Source organism: Microcebus murinus, chromosome 2 (assembly GCF_040939455.1).
Source record: "Microcebus murinus isolate Inina chromosome 2, M.murinus_Inina_mat1.0, whole genome shotgun sequence".
NCBI classification, from domain to species: Eukaryota; Metazoa; Chordata; class Mammalia; order Primates; family Cheirogaleidae; genus Microcebus; species Microcebus murinus.
The window spans coordinates 41,323,153-41,349,886 of NC_134105.1; the positions used below are offsets into that span (position 1 = coordinate 41,323,153).

A 26,734-nucleotide genomic window follows, 5' to 3' on the forward strand; every position below is an offset into this window, starting at 1 on the left:
ATTGGTTTGCAAATTTAACATAGCATGGTTGGATACGGTGGCTCACACCTATAATCCTAGCATTTTGAGAGGCTGACATGGGAGGATCGCTTGAGGCCAGGACCTCAAGACCAGCCTGTGTAACATAATGAGACATCTATCTCTATAAAGAATTTAAAAATTAGCCAGGCACAGTGGCACATGCCTGTAGTCCCAGCTACCTGGGAGGCTGAGGCAGGAAAATGGCTTAAGCTCAGGAGTTTGAGGTTGCTGTGAACCATGCACTCTAGCCTGGGCAACAGAGTGAGACCCTGTCTTAAAAAAATAAACAAAAAATTTCATGATATAATGATACTAAATCTTATTAAGATTCTGGTGTATTATGTTAGCTGATATCACTCCTGTTTTGAGAGCTTGTTTGGAGGTTCTAACAGGGGAGCGCAGCTACTCGTATAGCCTTGACCGAGAAGACCGGTCCTCCTCTAGTAGAGAAGATCATCCTCTTCGACCGACTGAGCGCACAGTTTGGGGAGGGATGCACTTGGAGCGGTGAGGGAGGAAGGGGACACCCGCCTAGCCAGCCAGATCAGTCGAATCAACCCTGGTGATCAATGGGGTGACAGATGTTGCAGCCAGATTGCCCTCACATCCATCACTCATATTTTTAAATGTACATTACTGCAGGCAAAGAAATGGTAAGAACACTAATTTTTGCCAAGTAAAATCTATACTTACTTCTGCATCATGAGAGTAATTCTTACTGTCAAAATGAAAATATCTTTACCTTATACTTCATATGCTGAGAAAAAGTTCTTTGAAAGGACTCATTCAAAAACACCTACAGCCTGTGCAAAATAACATAAAATGTACTGCTGAGAGGATCATTTTGCTTCAACATGGTCCCTGATCATCACATTATATACCAATTTCATAATTCTTTTTTGGGTTGGGTAGGGATGGAATGGAAGAGCTGGAAAATCAGATACTCAAATTTCAGCACATAATTATTCAAATAAATTTTAATTTCATTTCAATATAACTGAAAATGTAGTGTCATTAAAGGACATTGCCTGTTAAATTTCAAATTACAAGTTTGTGGACCATTTCTGAGCAGAAGCATTATATCCTACTAAGTATTCAGCTTATTAAGTAAGGTAATTGACAGTCTCATGGTAGGAGGTAAGGAAGAACAATGATCAGCTTATGGAATTTGGCAAAGAAAGTAAAAAAACAAAACAAAAGCAAATCACAATTAAAGTAGCTACAGATATTAGTAAAATAAAAATACAATCCCAAACATCCAGCTCTTAAATTACTAGAAAAAACAATACAGGTAAAGTTATAGCAAAAACAATCTTCACAGATTTGGGTAACTTTATTTGCATTTTGTAGTGATTTCTTAAGGCCTATATCCAATGAAATAATTTTAAAGAGCTCTATGAGGAATGAAAATTTAGATGTCTTACATTTTTCTTTAAAAAAAAAAAAGCTTAAATTTCTGAATGAGCAAGATTCACTTTTGTAGGTAGAGGTCCTGCTTCTTCATGATCTTCAGTATTAGATTTAACAACCACTAGAGAAGAAGCTGGATATCTGTTTAGCTTTTGTTCATTCACGAATTCCAAGTCACCATAGATACTCAGCTTCTGCAAAAGAAAACCAATGTACATTAGTAATTTGGATAATTAGTAACCTCTCCCAGTAAATCTTTAAATGACAATTTAATCTATGGATATTTGGCTAAAAATATTGTATAAATATCTTCGAGAATGAAGAATGCTTTTCCACAAAGCATTACAGATACGTGATTAGCTCCCAATGGATGGCCAAAGAAAGCTTTTCCACATGTCCCAACTTAAAATCCTTAGAAGTGTAACAACTGAGTAGCAAGAAAAATTGCTTAGGTTTAAGTTAGGTTGGAGTTAGTGTGGCTATACCAACAACACTGATTCTGGATGTTCAACAGATGCCTTAAGTGACCAGGTCCTTCAAGATCTTAGCTCTCCTACCAAGTGGTAAAATAATATGCTACAAGTTTTTCAGCTACTAAATGTTTTAACTTAGCAAATATGGAAAATGATATATGCTATTTTAAGAATACACCAACACTAATAGAAAGATCTTCATAAACATATAGAAGTTTCTCAAATTGTTACTATCATATTCAAGAAGTTACTAAAACAAAATAATGACAGCATAAACAGAATCACTGCAGATGTCATAAAACTCACATGATTATAATGGTAATATCTAATCTTTTAAGAGTAGGTTTACTTAGATGTATGTCTGTCTAAGTAGAAAAAGTGAAAAGCAGCAAAAGTGAAAAGTCTTTACTAAGAAATGGGATAGATTTTGTTGTTAATCAACTGATACAGCAACAAATCTCTGAATCTGTAAGTTAGAAATTGGAGTGCTGACATCACTGTCAGGGTGACTGCCTAGATTATAAAGCAAGAACCACACAGAAGTACTTGATGTTAGAAAGGTTCTTTTAAAAGATACTGAATAAAGAGGACCTTCGAGGGTTTATCAGTACTGACACGTGCTACAAAATGGATGAATCTTGAAATCTTGAAAGCTCAGTCACGAGAGACCACATATTGGTTGTCTATGGCTGGGGGTGGGGTGCTGTTGCTTGGCAGGACATGGGGAGCGACTACTAGTGAGTCTGGGTTTTCTTTCTGGGTGATGAAAATGTTCTAAAAGTGACTGTCATGATGGCTGCTTGCTTGAATATGTTTCACATGTGGTCTACTGCACTACTGTCTCAAGGCAACGATTATCCTGAACAGCCCCAGTACTTCATGCTTTTCCAGTAAGAGAATATCTTCAAGACAAATTCAGTGGTTGATGGATTGGACATAGATCTAAAACAGTGTGGCCTCCTTAAAACCCAGAATTAACATGTGACTATTTGCTCTGGGACACTGAAAGAAAAACATGCACAACTCTACCTAACAACATTTTAAAGACCTTGAAACAGCAACCAGGAATTGTTTCAATGATTTCAAACATCAACAGAAGAAGCTACAGAAGGGGGTTGGGAGCAGGGTGTGGGAAGACTGAGGAGATATTGGTCAAAGGATACAAAATTTCAGTCCGACAGGAAGAATAAGTGCAGGAGATCTTTTATAGAATGTGGTGTCTAGAGTTAATAACAATGTGTTGTATACTAGAAAATTGCTGACTAGAATAGATTTTAAATGATTTTACCAGAAAAAAATGGTATATAAGGTAAAGAATATGTTAATTAGCTTGATTTAGCCATTCCACAATGTATAAATAATACAGCAAAACATTGTTGTACACTATAAATACATACAATATTTGTCAATTTAAAATAATAATTAAAAAAGAACAGGGCGAAAGTAAAATCTGCGTAGAAAAGTAGATGGGAGTATATGGATAATTTAACTATTTTAGTTTAACTAATTTAACTATTTAACTAATTTAATCACTATGTGTAGTGATTTTGTGGCTATGGTGTATACTCAAATTATCAATCAAATGCAATGATACAATAGAGGTATTTTCAAAAGTGTGAACTTGCAAAGTTTACCATCCAAGAATTCTTTATGAAAACAATTACTTAAGGAGGTAGGTCCCACAAAAATAAAGAGGAGTATCTGAAAGAAAACCACATAGAATACAAGAAATAGTAGCAATTGAGATGATCCAGAAACTGGGAAGAAAGCTATAACAAAACAAAAGGATTAAGTGGAAGTATCTGGAAGGTTCTCCTGGAAAATCTTTAAGTATTCAGGTTTATATTTGCTTTTACATGACTCTAATCACCAATTACAGTATTTGGTTCTACTGTGAATATATTTATATAATTATAATACTATAAATTATAATTTTTCAAATCAACCTACAAAGCATGGAAATATAAATTCAGAAGAGTTAACATTTATATTTTATTGTCAAGGGTCCTAATAACTAGTGAAAATTGAGATAGTATGGGAAGAAAGGAGGAAGGAAAAGTAGCAATGAGGTGTCAACAGATATTTATAAAGCAATCATGAAAAGTAGACAAAATAATAATATATATGACAAAAACCAAAAGGGGAAGAGAGGAAGGTGAGGTGGGAGATAGTGTAAGGGAACTAAATTCCACATCCTTCAGTAGGAAGATATTAGATAATGTCTAAAGTTGATAAAACAAAAAACGGAAGGTAAAATTTTAAAATGGTAACTATCTGTACAGTTTTTAAAAAATTACTGTGGTTTATCTAAGAATTAAGAGGAAGACATAATTTTATACCACATGTATGTATTATTTCTAAGAGTTAAAAAATAAATTTTAGTAGTAAATGTGTATGTAGGCTTTAGGTCTGGCTCAGCCACTAACTAGTTATGTGATCGTAGATAAGTTACTTAAATCTTTTTCTAAAGTTCAGTTTCTTGACAGAATTTGGGTTAAGAAGCTGTAGCACTTATATTGTTTTCTCATTGTCTAACTTTGCTATGGGACTTAAAGCTTCTGAAGAGCAAAGTTCTTGGTCTTATTCTTCATTATATCTCCAATTTCTTGAACTGAGCCTGGCACATAACAGGTTATCCATAAAAATATGTGATTTACTAAAACCTGAATAGTTTCAGGAGTCTTCTTAAACCCTTCTTCACTGACCATATGAAATTAGATGATTATGGTCTTGACAAATAGCTTAAAGTCCTGCTCTTCCAGAAAAGACAAAAACAAAACAAAACAAAAAACAAACAAAAAAACACCACAGATAACACTGACGCAGCATCTACCATCACCATCTGTTGCTACAGTAAATTTCTGAGGCTGCTTGGTCTCTAGAACAGAGTATCTAATCATGCTGAACCCTGTTTTCATGTCAAGCTTGGCCTGCCTGATGAAGACCACATGAGTGACAATTCTTTATTATCTAAAATAGATAGCTCAACAAGAGAAAGCTTCATCCCTTGAGTTTTCAAAAATGACAACATAAATGTGAAAAAAGAAAAAGGAAAAGAAGATCAAAATCTTTATAAGTTAAGTCACTCAATTTACACTGCTTTGAAATCAGCCAAGGAAATGAAATTCCTTGCCCCCTCTTTCTGGCCATTACAATCAAATGATATAATGAGTATCTACTATGTGTAAAGCATGTTAAAGATAAATTATTTCAGAGCTTTTTCCCTATAAGAAAAAATAAAGCTGCTCACAAGTTTCTAAGACCACATTCCTGACATTTATTACTACCATTTTAAACTTTGTTTATAGTAATTGAAACGGAAGCTTTTTATATTTCACAGGTGAGCTCCAAGGTTACTAGGTCAGTACCGAATAGAGACACATTCTCTTAGCAGGCTTATGATTGCCTATAAACACAGGATCATATATGTAAATGATACAACAAAATATAAATAACACTGCTCATAGATGAGCTATACTCAATTTTTTTATTTTTTATTTTTTTTTATTTCGGCATATTATGGGGGTACAAATTTTAAGGTTTCAATAAATGCCCTTTTCCCCCCTCCCCCCACAAGTCTGAGTTTCCAGCATGACCATCCCCCAGATGGTGCACATCTCACTCATTATGTATGTATATACCCGCCCCCTCCCCCCAGAATTTTAATTGTTAAGGACAGAAAGAAAAGGGTTCTAGAGAAAAACAAGAAAGTAATGCCCATGTGGCACACATATGAAGGGAATGTATTAATACCAGCAGATAAGAGGGCTCCAAGTATGCTGCTAATGCTTATGTGTTATGATCACAAGGGTCTGGGGGGCATATATGGGAATAGTGAAGTGTTCCCCAAAGAACCTGGAAGGGGAGAAAATTTCTCACAACGTTAAAGTTACATAATCAAAAAAAAATTTATCACAGCAGAGACATCAGCTAAAAGAAAGGGAAAGTATCTGGAGGCTTTGTTGGAAAAAATAAAAAAATAGAGTGAGAATTAAAAAAAAAAAAAAAAAAAAGAAAGGGAAAGATCAAGAGTCACCTGAAAGGAAGGGAAAGATCTCCCAGGTCTATAAGATATAACCATAACCACAATGAGAGGCACTGATATGTGTAAGCAACACCAAAAGAGGAGGTCACTTGCACAAGTCAAGTAAGAAGACAAGAGAGGGCAAACCATGAACTAACTGCACATCAAAGAACTATTCAGATAAGAGAGAATTTGAGCATACTTCCCCTTTTTGAGATACTGGCTCAAAAACAGGAACCATGTGGTCCCAGTAGTGTCTATATTCTTGGTATCAGAGGGCACACAGGATATCACATAATCAACTCCCCTATTTATGATTCCAGGCTAATAAAAGAAACTTAAAGAGCATGGGCTTTGGAGCTGGACTGAGTTCATATCCTGTTCTACCACTTACTGGTATGTGACACTGGGGCAATAATAAACTCTTACAGTTTTCTCATCTGGAAACTGGGGATAATAACGGCAGCCATATCACATGGTTACTGTGAGGATTAAATGAGCTAATTCACATAAAACACTTAGAAGAGTGCTCAGTAGGAAGTGCACAACATTAGTCACTAAGTTAGGGGACCAGAATCCAGGCTGTGGTGAATTTATCAAGGTAAATTCCATCTGAAGCCAGCCATCCAGTCTTCCCTGACAATGGCCAGAGTCATACCCATGTCTATGTGTACCTTTTTTTCACCAGGGGCATCCTAGGAGTAAGGAGAAGAAACAGAAATACAAGGAAGGGAACAAAGTGTCACAGGCTGAGGAGGGGGTGGTCAACAAAGATTTATTACCATAGGTTTATAGCTTTGTTGCCATGAGGATATAGAGTGTATGAGACCATGCAAGGGCAAGTAACAGGCAAAGGCAATCCCTTGTAAGATGTAATGTCAGCTACATCAGGAACAACAAAATGATTAAAATATGGACCTCAGAGAATGAAAGTAGGTGATATTACAAGAGGATGTTATCAGTACATTCATATCATAAATAGATATACTATAGAAATTTACCCATTCTCCATAACTTTCACATTTTAATGTTCTTCACAATCCAGTCCAACTTTATCCATTTGATTTAATTTCTTAATGTAAATTCTTTTAATCTGGGCAGTTCCTTATAGTCCTTCCCCAACAGTTACCTTATTCTTGTCTGTACCAGGGAAAATTATCCACTCTCCTCTCTGCTAATCCATAACTTATAATACATTCTTCAAAGTTCAGGTCAAGAACTCCATTATCTAAAAACTTTATCTGATCATCCTAGCATATAGTCTCTGCTTTCCTTAACAATTTATACAGTTATCATTTGTGCTGCTTAAATACCTTATCAGCCATAGGCAAGATGGTATACAGGAAAAACACAAGAGTTGTCAATCTAAAGACATAAACTCAGCCAGGCACAGTGGCTCACACCTGTAATTCCAGCACTTTGGGAGGCTGAGGCAGGAGGATTGCATGAGGCCAGGAGTTTGAGAGCAGCCTGGGCAACATAGTGAGACCCTGTCTCCACAAAAAATTTAAAAAATTAGTTGGGCATGGTGGTGCATGCCTGTATGCCCAGCTACTCAGGAGGCTGAGGAAAGAGGATCACTTGAGCCCAGGTGATTGAGGCTGCAGTGAGCTATGATCTATGATCATGCCACTGCACTTTAGCCTGGGCAAAAAGAAACTGTTAGTTATCAACATTATCCTATCCCAGTTTCTAAGAGCCTATATCAATTGTATCACCTTAACAAAAAATATTAAACATAATATTGTCTTAATCATCATTCATATGTAAATTTTATATTAAAACATGTCTTCATAGTCTCTTAGGATAAGACAGTTGTTCAAGCACCATGCTAGGCACATGCCAATGATTCACTATTAGATTCTATTTTAATTTCCCTCCTTTCTTTTCTTTTTCCATGTCATTTTGGAGGCACATGAGAAAAAGCTTATTTTAGTTGGATTTGATGTTGACAAACATTATTCTTCTATATTTAGTTATATCAATTACTTCCTTCTCTTGAAAGCTAAGTTGAATCATCAAATTATAGCCTTTCCCCAAAACAAAAATCTTTTACCTTAACAGTTATGTTTCTTGGGCCCATTAAATTTTAATTTCCAAGGAAGTCACAATGTCTTCCATGTCTCTCAGGGTCAGATCCAGAACAAAATAACTCAAAGTCAAACATTCCAGTGTTGCTGCTTCTAAAGCAGCAATTGCTCCTTAGCATTCGTGGCTATTAGATTAAAATTTTAAGTAGTTTCACAAGTCTCTTCTCCTTTATACGACCTAAGAAACTGATGCCAACAGGTTCATTTCAGTCTCAGAGAGCCAAATAGAGACACTTTACTCAAGCCAATCAACATATGTCACCCTTTTGGTTAGCATCGCAGAAAACCGGGAACATTTCTTGTGCTACAAACTTGTAATTTTCATGTGTGCCAACCTCAACCATATTAAAACCACCAAATCTTCTCTCATTCTACTGGTAGAGGCCTGGTTTCTCTAGTTAAACAAATAAGGCATTTAAGATAGTATATAGACCATCTTCATGTACTTTTTTTTTTTTTAACTACAACTTCCCAAGGAACATCGAAGACTTCATGTACTTTAAATGGTCCAAGAGTTAGAATTAAATTTACCTCAGAGGGCACATACTGCTCCACAGCTGTAGCAACAGTTGCACAACAAATCCAGAGCAATACCATCACCGAGAGGACAAGAGTCATAGTTAAAATCCACCCAGAATTACTGGAAAAAAACAATAACAACAATAGTCACATTAAAATTTCATAATATAAGAAACAGAAGATTCTTAATAATTAAAGGCAATCAACCTTATGTACTTTGCTCAACAGTACAATTAAAGCTTTGTGTACTACCTTTAAAACTACTTTAAAAAATATTTATAGAAGGAAATACTATAATTATAGCTAATATATTTGGGTGGTATAATGTCCTTTTCTCCACCTCTAAAGTTTCTGTAACCAGGCTACATCACTTCAATAGTAGTAATAATAAAATCAAACATACTGACTTTCTGCTAAATATATAAAATTAAACCAAATTACAGTCAAGAGTATTTTCTAATTACTAAATGAGATAAGGTAAATGAAAGTGTCCCATAAATTGTATACACTGCTATACAAATGTCACATATTATTTTGCAAGGTATTATGATACTCACTTTAAGAAAACCCAATATCCTAAAAAGTTAAGGTATAGAATAGGTAAATTTTAAAATGATCATTTGTTTTGTACCATTTACAATAGGCTCCAGAAGTCAGCTTCCTTAGAACATTTCAAATATTTAATTTGCCACAATTTACTTACACTTCAATTTAAAAGAGCATATCTAGTATGAGGCATTCTGTAACTATTAAAGTATATCTTAGTAAAAAGATAGTTATATTTTTCTTATGATTAAAATATCTTAGGTAAAAGGCCAGTTATGAAAATCAGCAATGGGGAGTTTTTTCATAATTGACCTATTAAGATTCAAAGAACAGGAAAAAGTCAAACTATTTTTTTTTTTTTTTTTTTTTTGAGACAGAGTCTCACTTTGTTGCCCAGGCTAGAGTGAGTGCCGTGGCCAGCCTAGCTCACAGCAACCTCAAACTCCTGGGCTCAAGCAATCCTCCTGCCTCAGCACCCCCCCCCCCCAGTAGCTGGGACTACAGGCATGCACCACCATGCCTGGCCAATTAATTTCTTTCTATTTATAGTAGAGACGGGGCCTTGCCCTTGCTCAGGCTGGTTTCGAACTCCTGACCTCGAGCAATCCACCCACCTCGGCCTCCCAGAGTGCTAGGATTACTGGTGTGAGCTACCGCGCATGGTTCAAACTGTTTTTAATACTTAAAAGTCTAGGCTGGGCGCGGTGGCTCAGGCCTGTAATCCTAGCACTCTGGGAGGCCAAGGCAGGAGGATTGCTTGAGATCAGGAGTTTGAAACCAGCCTGAGCAAGAGCGAGACCCCATCTCTACTATAAATAGAAAGAAATTAATTGACCAATTAAAAATATATATACAAAAAATTGAAAAACTATGTAATCCAGGCTATGTAACCCAGGTTATTTCTAATTTTCACATCTCCGCTCATCCAATAGTGCTTAATAAGAGATTGATACTTACCACTATAACCCATGCATTTGATAGTTTGCCAACACTTGAACATGGTAAGGAAATGGTAAGCACAGTCACTGTCTCCCAGCAATAGGGGTGGATTTTGGAGAATGCATTGCATCTTAAAGCAGGAAACTTCTATATGATGCTTTAAGTATTCCAATTTAGAAAGATAATAGAGTAAAAAATATTTTTAATGAAAAAATACCCACTTTTCTCTATATATTCCAGTCCTAAAACTGGGTACTAAGGAATTTACTTCCATAAAATGAGGATATGTTTGATATCTGGATTCCAGTAGTAACTAGTTAAGCTAGAAAATGAGGACTCATCTTAGAGTCCATCTTCTTCAACCACCACAACAAATATTACTACATCCTACAGATTTTCAACTATCTCTATTATTTCCTGATCTCCCTGTCCACTGCCCTAATTCAGGCTTCATAATTTCTTGCCTGATTTACCAAAGCTCTCTAACCTGGTCCTCTAATCTATCCTGACACCTTACATTTAATTACTTTTCCACTCCTACCTGGTTCCTGTCCACCTGGTTTGTTCAAATTTCTGATTCTCTTGACACTCCATACATAGTAATGTACTTTATACATTCAGCAGAAAGCCAGTATATCTAAAAAATATTTTTAACAAATCTGCTACAACTAGCAAAAATTTCTACTCATCATTTAAGACTTATTTCTATCTTCTTTCCCCTTGAAATCTACAGTAGACTAGTAGGTTTAGATACTCCTTGTACTCTGTATATGAGATCTGTGTGTGTGTGTATAGCAATCATTATTGTGATGTTCATTATTTCCATGTCTGTCTAGACCTAGGAATTCCTTAGAGGCAGATACTGAACATCTTTTCTAGGTCTCAAGTCCCTAGCACAATATCTGGCACAAAATAGACCCTAGAAAAAGAAATGACAAATGAAAAAATGAGTGTGACCTCAATTTCCATTCTGGAAATGAGGATGCCTCCATTACAGCTATGGAGTATCAATACAATAAAAAGCAGCACTGCTTTGGGAGGCTGAGACAGGAAGATCTCTTAAGGCCAGGAGTTTGAGACTAGCCTGGGCAACACCTGGGCAGCAAGACCTTGCCTCTAAAAAAAAATTTAAAAAGTAGTGGGGTATGGTGGTGCACCTGTAGTCTAGCTACTTGGGAGGCTGAGGTGGGCAGATTGCTTAAGCCCAGGAGTTCAAGGTTATAGTGAGCTATGGTAGTGCTACTGCACTCCAGCATGGGTGACAGAGTGAGATCCTGTCTCTAAAAAAAAAAAAACAGCAGCACTGCAATAACAGTCAAAAGACCAGATTCCACTAACTGGCTGGGTGATCTTACATGTAGTCATGGAAAATCATAACACTTTTAAGAAGTAGATAGCTATTGTAGAACTGGATGAGAAGATGAAGAATTAGAAAAACGAGGTTTAAATTTTAACATAGTGACTACACAATAGTTGATTTACCTCTCTGATCCCCCTACTTATCACAGGGCATTGTTCTAAGAGTCAAATGAGGGGAACAAGCATTTAAAAAGATAATACTTTTTATTCAGATGTAGGATATTATAATACTATATGTTTGTGCACAGAAACTTCTAAGGAATAAATTTCAAATTATAAAGTTAGTTGTTTCTTAAGTTAAACATTCACAAAACTACTTTTAAAGTGCTAGATCTAAAGGACAACATAAGGCTGGGTGCAGTAGCTGATGCCCATAATCTCAGCACTTTGGGAGACCAAGGAGAGAGGATTGCTTAAGGCTAGGAGTTTGAGACCAGCCTGGGCACATAGTGAGACCCCATCTCTATAAAAAAGTGAAAAAAATTAGCCAGGCATGGTGGCATGAGACTGTAGTCCCAGCAAATTGAGAGGCTGAGGGAGGAGGATCACTTGAGCCCAGGAGTTCAAGGTTGCAGTATGTTATGACTGTACCACTGTACTCTAGCCTGGGTAACATAGTGAAACCCTGTCTCCAAAAAAATAATAAGTAATTATAATATATAATGACAAAATGTTAAAGGGCAATATGTTACCAAGAAGATGCTAGGTTAGTATAATATTTGAGGATTCTAATTTAAGATTAGATGATTACTTAGATTTCATTGAATATCAAACTACAACAAATATCCTAAATACTGGAGAGAGAAAAACTGCTCTTTTTTTACACAAGCAAAAAGCAGGTTTAGAAATGAAAGAAAAAATGTAAATTCTTATCTTTTCACAATCTTGAAATGTTTTGTTTAGTAAAAGATATTAATTTTTAAGTTGCATATGACTCTACTGATATCTGTTAAAACTTCTCAAGAAACTATTTCTATCATAGGAAATTCCAGGAAGCATGCAGTTTGGACTACTGCAATATTACACTTGAGATAGAACAGCCCACTAGAGTGCACACATTGCAAAGTAAGCACTTGTTTACCACTGTACTGAAATGTTTGTCCTGGTATCAGACACCGAGTAGATAATAATCAATAAGTAACATGGCTCACTGTATTTGTCTTTTTCCTTTTTTTGGCAGGGGGAGTGGTATGAAAGTGTGAGAAAAGGATCATAGCAAAACTCCATGGAGGAGTAGAGGCATGTATACTTTGATAAAACCCTCCTCTCACCCTTAGAAGGCTTGATATTCCTTCCTAGGAGGGCATAAGGTAGCCATTACTGTGGCCTGCCCATGTTTCCCTCTTACCCTTAAGAATTCTTGGCACAAAGTTGACATTCCTTAGTATAGTATAGAATACAAAGCCCTTCTTAGGCCGGGCGCTGTGGCTCACGCCTGTAATCCTAGCTCTTGGGAGGCCGAGGCGGGCGGATTGCTCAAGGTCAGGAGTTCAAAACCAGCCTGAGCAAGAGCGAGACCCCGTCTCTACTATAAATAGAAAGAAATTAATTGGCCAATTGATATATATATAAAAAATTAGCCGGGCATGGTGGCGCATGCCTGTAGTCCCAGCTACTCGGGAGGCTGAGGCAGAAGGATCGCTCGAGCCCAGGAGTTTGAGGTTGCTGTGAGCTAGGCTGACGCCATGGCACTCACTCTAGCCTGGACAACAAAGGGAGACTCTGTCTCAAAAAAAAAAAAAAAAAGCCCTTCTTAATCTATAGTCCTTTATAGCTCCTCTAGCCTCATATCTGGCCATGCTGATAAAAACAAATAAAAATCTGACCCCCAACCCATTCAGACATACTTTAAATTAAAGCTTAACTTAAATGTCTGCAGAAGCACACTTCTTACCATAAATCAAGGAATCCTAACAAGAAGAATGCTCTTGTACTGTGAAAAAATTACTTGCTTGGGTTTTACTAAAGTAATAGGCATATTACCTTTTAAACAAATAAAAATATCTAAAAGTACACATTTGGGAGGGAAAAGGTAAAAAGATTTTTTTACTTCTGAACTGCTAATATAATTTTAAAATAATAAAAAGTAATGTATCTAATACAAATCAGATTTTATCTCCTACATACATAATAAAAAGGAATACGTACAGAGACAAGCATCTTAAAAAGCCATCACTTTCTCCATCTTCAAGATAGTTCCTGTGTGCTTGTGAACTTCTCATTTGCAAATCTGCTGAAATAATAAGGTACAAATTTATGACATCCTATATCTCAAAAGCTAGTCTCACATGACTACTCTAGATAAATTCTACAGATATCCAATTGTTTGTATAATCTGATACATTTTATAATGTGTGCCAGTTCCTCTGGCACATCAAAACCAAATATTAAATATTCTACTACATTATGAGATTCTTGCTTTACTTTTAAATTCTTATTGATATTGATGCCTTCTGTTTAATTATATGTGGGCTTGAATTTGGTTTATTCTAATTAAAGTTAAAAATGTTCTTATATTATGTGCTATCATTATCCATCAACTTCCATCTACTAAAATAATTAGAAGGCTAATTAAATCAGTACCTATTAATAAAGTATGAGCTAGTAAGTGTTAAAAGGTAAACTCTGCTTAAGCTTAATGTTTTATGTTCCTATAGTTAAAATTCACTTTTGGCATGGAAATAAAAATAGAAGAGGGACTCATACTTTCGGGGTAGTGGAATAATTTATTGGGAAATACCAGAATATTTGATTAATTCATATTCAAAACATCCTTTGAAGCAAACTAAATATTCTCAAAGAGTGGTACCCAGACTAGCTGCATCAGCAAAATTTGGAATTTATCAGAAATGGAAATTCTCAGATCCCCTCCTAGATCTAGTAAATTAGAAACTCTAGAGGTGGAGTCCAGTAGTCTGTGTTTTAACAAGCTCTCCAAATACTAATGCATGTTAAAGTTTGAGAACCACTATTTTAGAAATGATCTGTTCACCTTCCATTAGCATAAAAACAAACACACAACCAATTCTACTACAACCAGATTTGACTGCTAATGTTTTTATCCAAACTACTTAAAATAAAATAAAACTTACAGGACATTTTACTTAGAGATGATTCTCTCAAATCTGTAGGCTCCTGCTCCAAATGTGGTGCATACTGAATTTCTGGCTTAGACTAAAATGATAATGAAAGCAATTAAGTCATTTGTACTTCTTAAAGCTTTTTTCAGTAACAAGTTCTATAACACATCATCTCTATAAACATTTAAATTGAGAAAAAGTAACAGAAGTACCGTATAAAAAATAAAACACATTAACCACAATATATTTTAATTGCACTTCCTAAACATCAGATCCAGTGCCTTGCAAAGAAACAGATTTCTTGCACCATCAACTATTTAGTCAGTTTAACTTCCTGACAACATTTTTTTTAAAAAAGGGAGAGAGGGACAAATTATGACATGCTATATTAAACAGCATACCCTGCAAAAATGAGTTCTAATTCTAGTTGATCAGGAATAATTTAGCAGATGGCCCAAACTTTTGGCTAAACATATATTATCTCTATTTTTTCTCATCTGAAACATTCCATTCGTCCTAAGTATGAGCAATTCGTAAATTATAGACAAACATTCCATACTTTAATACAGTTCTGATCCTCTGGAATTGGGGTTTTTCCATTCCAGTTACACTCAAGTTCACACAGACGTTAGAGAAAAACAGAACTAATTTCACATCTAATCAGATATGAATGAGGCTCCACTTAACTTGAGCTTTGATGTAAATTGTTTTAGGACATAGACCTTGTTCCTGAGTTTAAAGAGAGAAAATTCCTGCTTTTACTTATTACCTAATTAAGTAGACAGGACCCAAGGCTCAGGATAGTGATAAAAATCACATAGTAGCCATACAGTAAGCCACTCAATTAGCCCTAATTAAAAGATTTACTTTAATTATTACCTGAGAGGAAGACAGTGCCACAGCATAATTTGTTAACTGGTAAATTTGAGGAATTCAATTAGTGAATTAAAAGGATGACAGCACAGTAGGGTAGTATATGGGCCCTGGTGCTCAAGTACCCTGAGTTTGAAGCCTAATTCTGTTACTTACTGGCAGCATGACCTTAAACATAATCCTCTCAGATTCCTCATCAATAAAATAGGGATAATACCTCATAAATTTATTTGAAGATTTGAGATAATATCTAATATAACAGAACCTCCAAGAAATAGCAGTTATTATCACATCCTATGGTAAATGATGACACAGGAGAAAAGTTTCCTCTCTAGGCAAAATACTTCTTACAAGTTCTCTTCTTCTTACAAGTTCTCTTTACAAGAGTTATGAGGAAAATTACTATGAACAACTAAAAATTATGTCATATCACTTTTCTCTAATGTCTTATGTGATCATATATATGCCACTATTTATGTTCAAAGTATATTAATTATTATCTCTTATATCTAGAGATTTCATTTTATCAATTTCACCACAATAAAATTTAGAAGACTCAGAGTTCTGGTTAGATAAGCCTTCTAATGAGCAGAGGGGAGGGTAACCAAACTGTATTCTGATACCCAGTGTTTTCATGTAGGTCAAATAAGTAATTATTATTTGATGATAAATATTTGTAAGTGACCGAATACATGGGTCTATGCCAAGAAACTCACTTAAGACATACACATTTACTGTAGTTGGTATTTAGATGAATCTATGAAGCACAGTTGTCACCTGGAATATAACTATTTTTCCATCATCAGCTTGAAGATAAAAAGTCCAGGAAGAGGTGATGAAGCTTTGTGCAGAGTCCATCATGTCACTCCAGAATGACCTCACCAGAGTTAGAGGGAACAGTAAGTGCATTTTTGGCATCAGAGACATAAGCTTAAAAAAAAATCATGAGAAATATATTATTTTTTACATAGGTATATTCACAAGAACGTAATCAAGATTCCTCAAATCTTTACTGGGACAAGGTATAAACAATTAAATAAATCTACCATAATCATTAGCATTAGAATGAACTCTTAGTAAGCCATGCAAATTAACTACAGTAAAATCTAAAATCCTAAGCTAATTTGCCACCAAATATACTTATAAGCCCTGTCATTTCTATCAGAATAACAGGCTTTTGTTTGAATTAGGTCCAAAAATGTGGAGACTCTTAAGATGTGATTAAATAAGGACTAGCAATGTCTCAAGAGGTAGAATGGGAAGGGACAAATCATACCATTTTCATCTTTAGTGTTTTCCGTGCAGAATAAATCATGCTATAATGAACATCAATGGAAAAGAGGAAGGTAAAAAAAATCAATCAAAAGAATATCTGCATAAATAGATGTGATAACAGGGCAGGGTGTGGGGGAAATTTACAGGCTGAATATATTTAGTAAGCTAATGATAAGATTTTAACATTAATTGGCATCATCTCCCCTCCAATTTTGACTTCTTGACTCATTCAGCAGCACTGGGCCCCTCTTTAGCACTGGGCATGCCATTTGCTAAAATCTAGGGATAGCTTTTTGGTTCTGCTATAAAGGTACCACAGGGTATCAGAGAGAGTTTTTTAAATCAGAAGATATGTACTCAGCATTAATTCACTGAGTAAGCATTTACTAAGATTATAAATTTAAAGAGATCAGGGACCATGAGTGTGGGTTTTTTTAATTTTTTTGAGACAGAGTCTTACACTATCACCTGGGCTAGAGTACCATAGTGTTAGCCTAGCTCACTGCAACCTCAAACTTCTGGGCTCAAGTGATCCTCCTGCCTGAGCACCCTGAGTAGTTGGGACTGCTAGAGCATACCACTACACCTGGCTAATTTTTTCTATTTTTAGTAGAGACAGGGGTCTAGCTCTTTCTCAGGCTAGTCTCAAACTCCTGATCTCAAGGGATCCCTCCACCCTGCTTTGGCCTCCCAGAGTGCTAGAATTACAGGCATGAGCCACTGCACCCAGCCTACCATGTGTATTTTATTTATCAGTGTATACCTGTGTTTAGTCTGTGTAATCTCTATAGGACAGAGGTTAAACACAAGGTGACACAGGGTGATTTTATACATACACACATATGTATATATAAGGAAAGATACCTAATCCAATCTGGGGTGACAGGGGTTAAGAAGGTTTCACAAATGAAATGACACTTGCTGGTATCAGGTTTCACTAGGCAGATGGGGAGTAGAAAAAACATTGAAAGAAGCACTGAAATAGCATGTCATATTATAAAAATTAAGAACTGTTCAGTATGTATACAAATTAAAAGAAAAGGGACTTACACATTTGAAATGTTTAATGCCTCATAACCATTTAAAAATATGTTTACATTGCTGGAGGTTATGAGAGGAGGAAAAGAGAGTCATTACTAATGGGTATGGCATTTCTTTCTGGGGTAATGAAAACATTCTGGAATTAGATGGTAATGATGGTCGCACAACTTTGTGAATGTACTAAAAAGCACTTAACTGTATACTTTAGAAAAGTGAATTTTATAGTATGTGAATTATACCTCAATTTAAACAATCGGTACAAATTCCATGGAGGGCAATTTTACTCTATTTCTCAAAATTAAAAATGCATATATTGCCAGGCACAGAAGTGCATGCCTGTAGTCCTGGCTACTCAGGAGGCTGAGGTGGGAGGACTGCTTGAGCCCAGGAGTTCAAGGACAGCCTGGGCAATGTAGCAAGACCCCATTTCTAAGACAAAATGAAATAAAATTTTAAAATGCATATACCTCTTAACTCAGCAATTCTATTCCTACGACTTTTTTCTGTAGGTATACCCACAAATGTGCAAAATATACATCATTTATAAAAGAAAAAGATTAGAAACAACCTACATGTTCACAGATAAGAGATTGCCTAAATAAAATACATCCATTTGGAATATTATGTAGTGAAAAAAAAAATGAGTAGCTCTTTATATATACTTATATTCACAAAAAATATATATGCATATCCTTGTATATGCCTACTATATCTCTGTACTGGTAACCCTGGCAACATTAATGAATGAAAATTGAATGGCTGAGGGACACAGGGGTAGGAGACTTTTCACTATATGTATATTCTCTTTATATTTTGAGTTTTATACCAAGTGATTGTATTTCTTATGCAAAAATTAATACAATTAAGAAACTTTTTTCAGTATGTTTGGAAGATAGAGTATGAGGGGTGGTGAATTTTAAGAGATGACAGTGGATGGGTAATCAGGAGCAAGATGTGATAGGCAATTTGATCTTAAACCTGTATGTAATTGGGAGCTACTGATTATATAGGATAGGAGAATGGCATGAGGAGATTTCTATTTAGGAAAAAAAAATGTCTGGACACAGAGTAAAGGATGGACTAGAAAGGGTTAAGGTGGAAAAACACTTTGGAAGTTATTTTAGTAATATAGATAAGAAATGATCTGAGTTAAGGCAATCTCAGTTGGGATGGAGGAAAAGAACTCTGAAATACAATTTCTCTGTGCCTCAGTTTTTTCATATGTAAAATGGGCATAATGTCTTCACTTGGCTGTAAGAAAAAAATGAGATGAAAATAAAAATAATTTTTAACCATAAGACATACAAAAGTAATTATTCAATTGACTTCTACTTGCAAATATAATTTTGTTTGCTGAAAATATAACATTAAAATAGGATCAAGTGGGTGCTAAATACTTCAAGCAATGTAAGTCAATGCCATTAAACAGGCAATTTTGAAAGGCAGTATTGTTTCGTACTTGTTCTTGTCTCAATTCAGCAAATGGCAGCTGATTCTGGCAACCAAGATGGCAAGCGTATTGCTCATCGGATTGGGAATATGCTTCTGTACATGCTGTAATAGAAAAATAGTCAAATTACCAAAAAGAAAAAAAGAGAGAGAGAGAAAGAAGAGGGGAAGCACAGAAAGGGATTTGGCATTTTATAATTTCTTACAATTAAAGAGCATTTCATCAATACAAATTTCCAGATTTGGTAATTATTTTAATAGCACTCCATATTGTCTCCCTCCCACAAGTGAAATGTTTCAGGTATAAACCGCACTGATTACACACACAGGCTTTAGCTATCTGATGACATTCAAATAAGGGGATCCTCACAGGTAAGGTTTGTGTAGTGGAAAAAGCACTGGACTGGCATCCTGGAAAGTTTTGGCTCCATTATTTGTTAGGTATATGTGACCCAAGCTGAGCTATTTAACCTCTGGCTACTGATTTCTATATGTCTAAAATGGAAGTAGCACCATCTACTGCATGGGGTTGAATGAAATAATGTATTTTAGTGATTTATGCACACGTATGGTATTACTGTTAAGAACTGAACTGCTTGGTTGAGAGGCAAGCATATTCATACGGCAAGGGAAAAATAAGACAAGCAATCAGTCTAACACCCTAAATTCTAAGAAAACTGAACTAGAAAATGTTCTACAGCAGGTGATTCTAAAGTTGAAATGAGTCTCCACCAGATATACTCTCTTCATTTAGTTCATTAAAGCTAGGTCTTTCTTGTGATATAACACTTCACCACTATAACAATTTTATTTTTCTTCCCAACTCAATCAAGTGTTTGTAATACATTTCTCAGAGGTGTTAATAAACTAAACAGCATTAAGCACAATATAAAGATGACCAGTCAGAAGACTGAGCCATAAAAATACTGAGCCATGGCATAGTGACAAGGGAAAAGGTGCCTCTTTCTACACCAAATAAAGTGTAATTAATGGAGAAAATTCCACTGTAGTTCTTCATAAAGTTAAATATGTCAATTGTGTCCTGATTACAGGTTTCTTTTATTAAACACATGTCTTTCAGAAGTACAAGGTAAAAGTGGTTTAACAGATGACAAAATCTCTGGTTACTTCTTTTAATGGCATGACCAACAAAGAATACACTATTAAATACTGAGTCAAAGGCCTGATTCAGTAAAAAAAAAATTGAAGCTAAATCAACTAACCTATGATTGAAAGGTTTAGGAAAATTATACTATCTGTGAAAAGGTAGTAATGAATTACGAGTAGGGTAATTACTATTGTTTTTGTCTAAGCAGAATGCTTGGTTAAGCAAAGGTGTCCTATCTATAGTACAAAATAAACACTGCCTAAACAAAAAGATGAAATTTAAAGCCCATGAAATTTCTAGCAACAGCTACTAAAATTCTAAATTCATAATTACTATATGTTAGATGACTAGTTTAAACAATATGTCTGTCATTTTTCTAAGGAAAGTACTTAAAAAGTATAATACAACTGAAAGAAAACATCAATGTTACATACAGCTGATGTTAGCACAGCATCTTACCAGATTCACATTCCAATTTGGTCCGATTTAAATCAATTCCATCATCCACAAACTGACAAATTGAAAACAGCCGGCAACCTCTCTGACATGCATACAACTCCTCTTCCTGCAGAGTTCAAGAACAGGGAAAATTACCAAAAAATATCATTTTTCTCTCAGGGAAAAAATAAGTCAACAAGAAAGCACATTTAGTAGAGTTTATTATAAACCATCCAATAAGTTTTATAATTGAAAGAAAAAAAATTATAGGAGCCCAGTAATACCCAAGACCTTTGCCACATGGAGGTTTTAGTTTCTTATTTTAAAAGTGATACCAAGAAAAAAGCCAAGTTGGTCAAAACACCACCACTTTCCATATTATTTGTCAAAATTTGTGGGGGAAAAATTGAAAATAAAATCAACAGTGACATAATTGAAACTTTAACAGAGGTAAAAGGAATAAGCAAGTACTCTAGGACCAATGGCATACTTCTGCCACATCTGTCTTTATATAAATTACCAAGCTTATCAGCAAAAGTATCATGACAATTTTCACATGGCAAATGGTGACACAAGAGCTTGACAAAGTGAGGTGTACATCTATAAAAATGTTTTTATGAAAGAATTTTTTAAACTTGGCTTACTTTAACTGAAAGCATAAACAAGAGCCAACGATATGACATATGGGAAAGGCCACTGCAGTCAGTCAGAGCTGGATCAAAACTTCTAGGTGAGTGAGTGCACAAGTTATTTTACCTATCTAAATCTCAATTTTTCATCATAAAAGGAGATGATAGCTATTATCTCAAAACCCTTGGAGTTCTGGAAAAATTCTGGAAGACAGCTATTCTTAACACAGTACCTGAGGGTTGGGGAACCTACTGCCTCAAAGCCACATGTGGCCCTCTAGATCCTCAAGTGTGATCCCTCCACTGGAGGGTGGCCAGACTCAAGGATCCAGAAGGCCACATGTGGCCCCAAGGCTTCAGGTTCCTCAATTTTTAAAATAGAAAACAATTACAGGCATCATTGCATATGTGTGGGAGTTCAAGATAGAATGGACATTCTATCTAGAATTACTGGAAAATATTAACTACTTAGTAAGACTAATAAAAATGTCTTCAACAGGTTTTTTTTTTTTTTTAACAAAATACATACAGTATTTGAAACAAACTAGTGCATATGGGAGAGCTCCCTCAACTTACTGTGTGATCCACTGTGTACAAACTGGCAGGCACCTAATAAGGAAACAGCAGGTGCATATACTAGTTAGCAACCAATGGGATACAAAGGTTTGTGTTTCTTTCCAGCAGAAGGATTAGTAAAATTTATGCAGCAGCACACAATCCATTAAGAGATGGTTGCAGTCTAATATTAAATAAACTTTATTACACAACTGTGAAGATAGCACATTTTTGGACCTCAGTTCTAGCTGCATTTATTGTTAAGGTGAAATTTAAAGAATTTTAACAATTAAGATAAATGTCATACCTGAGTAGATTTTGCAAGCTTTGTAAAACAGTGAAAGAATTCTTTCATGTCTTTGGATCACCACATATTACCTTATATTGCATACAGAAAGCATGACCTCAATAGCATGAGCTATACCACATGTCATTTCATTTTCTGGTATGCTTTCTTTTGTTAAACAAACTTAATAAGTCATCCGGTACCAATTTGAGACAATCATAAGGCATGGTGAAGAGCCTCAGTTCAGCAATCAGTCATCCCTGGTTTGAAGCTCAGTCTCACTTCTTATTCTGTATAACCTTAGGCAAGTTACTTAATCTCTCTGATTCCTTATTTGTAAAATGAGGACAATACTGTATTAATTCTTTTTCTTTCTTTTCTTTTTTTTTTCCTTTCTGAGACAGGGTCTCACTCTGTTGGCCAGGTTAGAGGACAGTGACATTATCATAGCTCACTACAACCTCAAACTCCTGGGCTCACGTGAGCCTCTTGCCTCAGCCTCCTGGGTTGCTAGGATTACAGGCACATACCATGCTCAGCTAATTTTTTAATTTTCCTATGGAGATAGGGTCTCACTATGTTGCCCAGTCTGGACTCGAAGACCTGGCCTCAAGCAGTCCTCCCACCTCAGCCTCCCAAAGTGCTGGGATTACGGGCATGAGCCACCACAGGTCTGATGTCAATTCTTGACTATCAGGAGGATTATATGTTTACATATACAATAGCATTATATGTTATACTATGTAATAGATATAATATTAATAAGAATTTAATAAGAATCCACAATGTGCCACTGTGCTAACACTTAACATATTATGCAATACCTGGCACAAAGTAAGCACACAATTGGTAGCTATTAAGAATCATATCCTTATTCTAAGTATTTCATGTTCTATGTAATATTATTCCAATACTTCATGCCCTATGTATCCCAAGTGACTGGAAGCTTATACAAAATTTATCTCCTCTGATTTAAGGCACAAGGAAATAAATGTTGTTCCTCACCACACTGAATACCAGCTAAGTTCATAATTAGAAGGTCCCTCAATGATACTATCCATAGCTTTTATATATATTCTTTTTATCCTGAGTTAAGTCAAGCTAACTATTCTCTCATTATTCAGCACTATTAATACTGTACACACCAAACTGGTTTTATAACATATAATGGAAGAAATAACTATCTGTCACTGTGTGTCAGGCACTGTGCTAAGAGTATCACAAATTTATCTTTTTTTTTTTTTTTTTTTTGAGACAGAGTCTCGCTTGTTGCCCAGGCTATAGTGAGTGCCGTGGCGTCAGCCTAGCTCACAGCAACCTCAAACTCCTGGGCTCAAGTAATCCTTCTGCCTCAGCCTCCCGAGTAGCTGGGACTACAGGCATGTGCCACCATGCCCGGCTAATTTATATATATATATATATTAGTTGGCCAATTAATTTCTTTCTATTTATAGTAGAGACGGGGTCTTGCTCTTGCTCAGGCTGGTTTCGAACTCCTGACCTCGAGCAATCCGCCCGCCTTGGCCTCACAGAGTGCTAGGATTACAGGCGTGAGCCACCGCGCCCGGCCACAAATTTATCTTGAATCCTCACACTAGCTCTGCAAGGCGTGAGGCATTTTTTTTTTTTTTTGAGACAGAGTCTCACTTTGTTGTCCAGGCTAGAGTGCCGTGGCGTCAGCCTAGCTCACAGCAACCTCAAACTCCTGGGCTCGAGTGATCCTTCTGCCTCAGCCTCCCGAGTAGCTGGGACTACAGGCATGCGCCACCATGCCCGGCTAATTTTTTATATATATATCAGTTGGCCAATTAATTTCTTTCTATTTATAGTAGAGACGGGGTCTCGCTCTTGCTCAGGCTGGTTTTGAACTCCTGACCTTGAGCAATCCGCCCGCCTCGGCCTCCCAAGAGCTAGGATTACAGGCGTGAGCCACAGCGCCCGGCCCGTGAGGCATTTTTTACAAGTGATAAAATGAAGTTATGAGAAGTGAAGTGATCAGCAAGAACACACACATAATAATACTGGACCTGGGAATGGAACCCAGGTTTGTATGATTCCAGAGCCAACACTCCATTAAAAAACGACCAGGCTGGCTCTACTTAGCTTTGTTATTAACGTGAAGTATGTCTCTTGTATTTGAACTTACTAGGTAAATCATGCAATGATTTGATTATACTCCTGAGACAAATAAAGAATACAAAAATAATTTTAAAATAACTTACAAAGAGGCATTCTACTTTCTTGCAACAAATTAGGTCTGAAAAAGAGTCATTAAAATGAGATTTCTGCCAGTTACAAATATCAGACCAAGAGAAGCTATATGAGCTTGTAAATTCATCTAATTTCTTACAACACACTGCTTTTTCTTGAAGCACAATAATTTGGAGAGCCAATAGAAATCAGTGAAATAATTAAATATGTTTAATGTAATTTTATTAATAAGAAGCAGCAGAGTGTAGCCAGTTTTAGGACTAAATTCCTATTCCACTACTTCTTGGCCACGTGACCATAGCAAGTCAATTAACCTTTCAAAGCTTCAGTTTCCTCAATCAATTGTAAAACCTACTTTGCAGGGTTGTTTTGAGAATTAGGGATACTGGTAGAATAAATCCTCCATCACACTGGTTAACAGATAGTAGACAGTCAATAAATTTTAAGTCCAGGGCATCTAGGGAGCCATATGATTTATAGTTGCTGGTGAGAACCGCTTTAGATAAATAAGATTATTTATAGATATCACATCAATTGTTAAAAAACAGTGGATATTATAAAAATAGCTAAAGTTTCCAGGAATGTATAGCCTTTCAAATTATTTAATTATTCTCCCAGCATTCTGGTTCATACTACAAATTTGCTAGGAATCTCAAAAAAGGAAACAAACACTAGAATGATACAAAATAAGTCTCTGCATAATTCCAAGCTAATTCAATATTAGTGAGTTTTCTCAGACAATCAATCCTCTTAATGATGAGAAGTTTTTGCACTGATTTAAGTCTAGAAGTCAGAATTTCTCATTTCTCTCTCGATTGATATATTAATCTGACTTTGAAAATTTTAAAATAAACCCCTCTCCCACACATTTTTTGAAAATTTATAATCCTGACATAATGTTAAACCCAGCAGCAAACAAAATATGGAAAGTGGTAGCATTTAGAATTTTCATTTCGAAGGCCTTAAAGCACTTGCTAATATGGAACATACTAAAAACTTCACTGGAACTGTGTTCATAGCCACTTTGTAGTTTAAGTGAGCAGAAGGCTAGCCACAACGGTTAAACAAATTGCATACAGTAGATGAAGGAAAAACAAGAAGAAAAACAGCAGCATCAACAAAACCTCTTACACACCAAGGTGGGGGAGGGCATACACTCAAATTATATATGGGGAAGGTGTGGGAGGAGTCACCAAGCAATTTAAAATGTTAAGTAAACAGAGTTTTTAAACTGAAAACACAACTTGAGAAGGGGTACTGAATTAAAAGAAAGACAGCAGCTGAGGTGGGGAGGGCAGGAAGTGAGGGCAGAGTCACTCTTCTCCCTAAGCTGTGAACTCCCTCTTGAGCACAGTCTCATTTCTTCACTACCTTCACTATCCCTGTCTTCTGCAGTGAATAGTTGTTTTTTGAAGACAGAAACCCAACTGCTTCTTCTCTAAGACATCTCAGTCCCTACTGGCAGCGTCTTGCACACAGTAACCGAACACAGGCAGAAAGACCTTCCTAAGCGTCTTAAAATTCCTTGAGCTGACTCCTTAACACTCTCGTACTATAGTGGAATTGTCTACTTGTCTGACTCCCCGAACAGACTGCGCTCCCGGCACAGAGAGGCGCTCAGTAAACATGGGTTATGAATTAACCTTCTGTGGACTCGCCTATCTATGTCTTCCTTCCCATCCCCCTTTACGTCCCTCGAAGGTGAGGACCCTGCATTAACCTCGGTATCCTCCTCCCCACAGAGCGCTCTACTCCCCTGCTGCGTAGTAGGCTACCAGAGGAAAGGGATCACGTCTTTTTCATCTTTGTGTCCCCAGCCTATCACAGGTAGCGCAGTACAAACTTCCGGTAATTAAAGAAGGAACAGGGTGCAGGCAGGATTAGGAAGGAAAACAGGAACTACAAAGGTGGGAGACGGCGGCTGAACAGCAGAATCAACTGCCAGGTTCCCAGAGCCGACATAGGTGTGGGGAGCGGCGAGGTGGACTGTCAGGGAAGGGTCGTACCCCGGGTCGGATGGGCCTACCTTGGGGTAGGTGTGCAAGGGGTAGGTCAACTGACAGGCCCGGTGGCAAGACGCCGTATCACCCAAGACGGAGTCAAACGCTTCAGCCGAAACGGTCCCCGCACCTCCGGCCAGGGCCATGGCCAGCAGCAGCAGCGGCGGGAGCCCCAGCTGGGCCCTGACCCAGAGGCTCCCCTTCGGCGCCGCCATTTTGTTTCCCTCTGTCACAGCGGCTCAGCTTGTTGCTGTTTTCTTTACAGGGTTTCCTCCTCCTTCTGGGGCCAGCCCCCTTCCCTGCCCCACAGGCCGCCGCTTCCGCCTCCGCTGTAGCTTCAGCTCCGCCCTGACCCGCCTGAAACTGCCGCCTCCTGCCCCACCTCTGTGACTACGAACTTCTCCTAGA

General features: G+C 36.6%; 1 protein-coding gene across 2 annotated transcripts; it reads right to left on the reverse strand.

The window, feature by feature from the left end:
* Positions 1-980: 980 nt before the first annotated feature.
* TMEM59 (transmembrane protein 59) lies at positions 981-26,684 on the reverse strand. 2 transcript variants are annotated; one of them, XM_012776328.3, is made up of 8 exons: positions 26,353-26,684; positions 20,667-20,772; positions 19,110-19,204; positions 16,112-16,264; positions 14,474-14,555; positions 13,530-13,611; positions 8,550-8,658; positions 981-1,625 (listed from the first exon to the last, which is right to left on the reverse strand). In XM_012776328.3, exons 1-8 carry the CDS (start codon positions 26,539-26,541, stop codon positions 1,470-1,472), a joined length of 972 nt encoding a protein of 323 aa, XP_012631782.1. In that variant the 5' UTR covers positions 26,542-26,684; the 3' UTR covers positions 981-1,469. The 2 variants fall into 2 exon arrangements, with proteins under 2 accessions (XP_012631782.1, XP_012631781.1); XM_012776327.3 differs by having other exon boundaries at positions 13,530-13,614.
* Between the last annotated feature and the right edge of the window lie 50 nt (positions 26,685-26,734).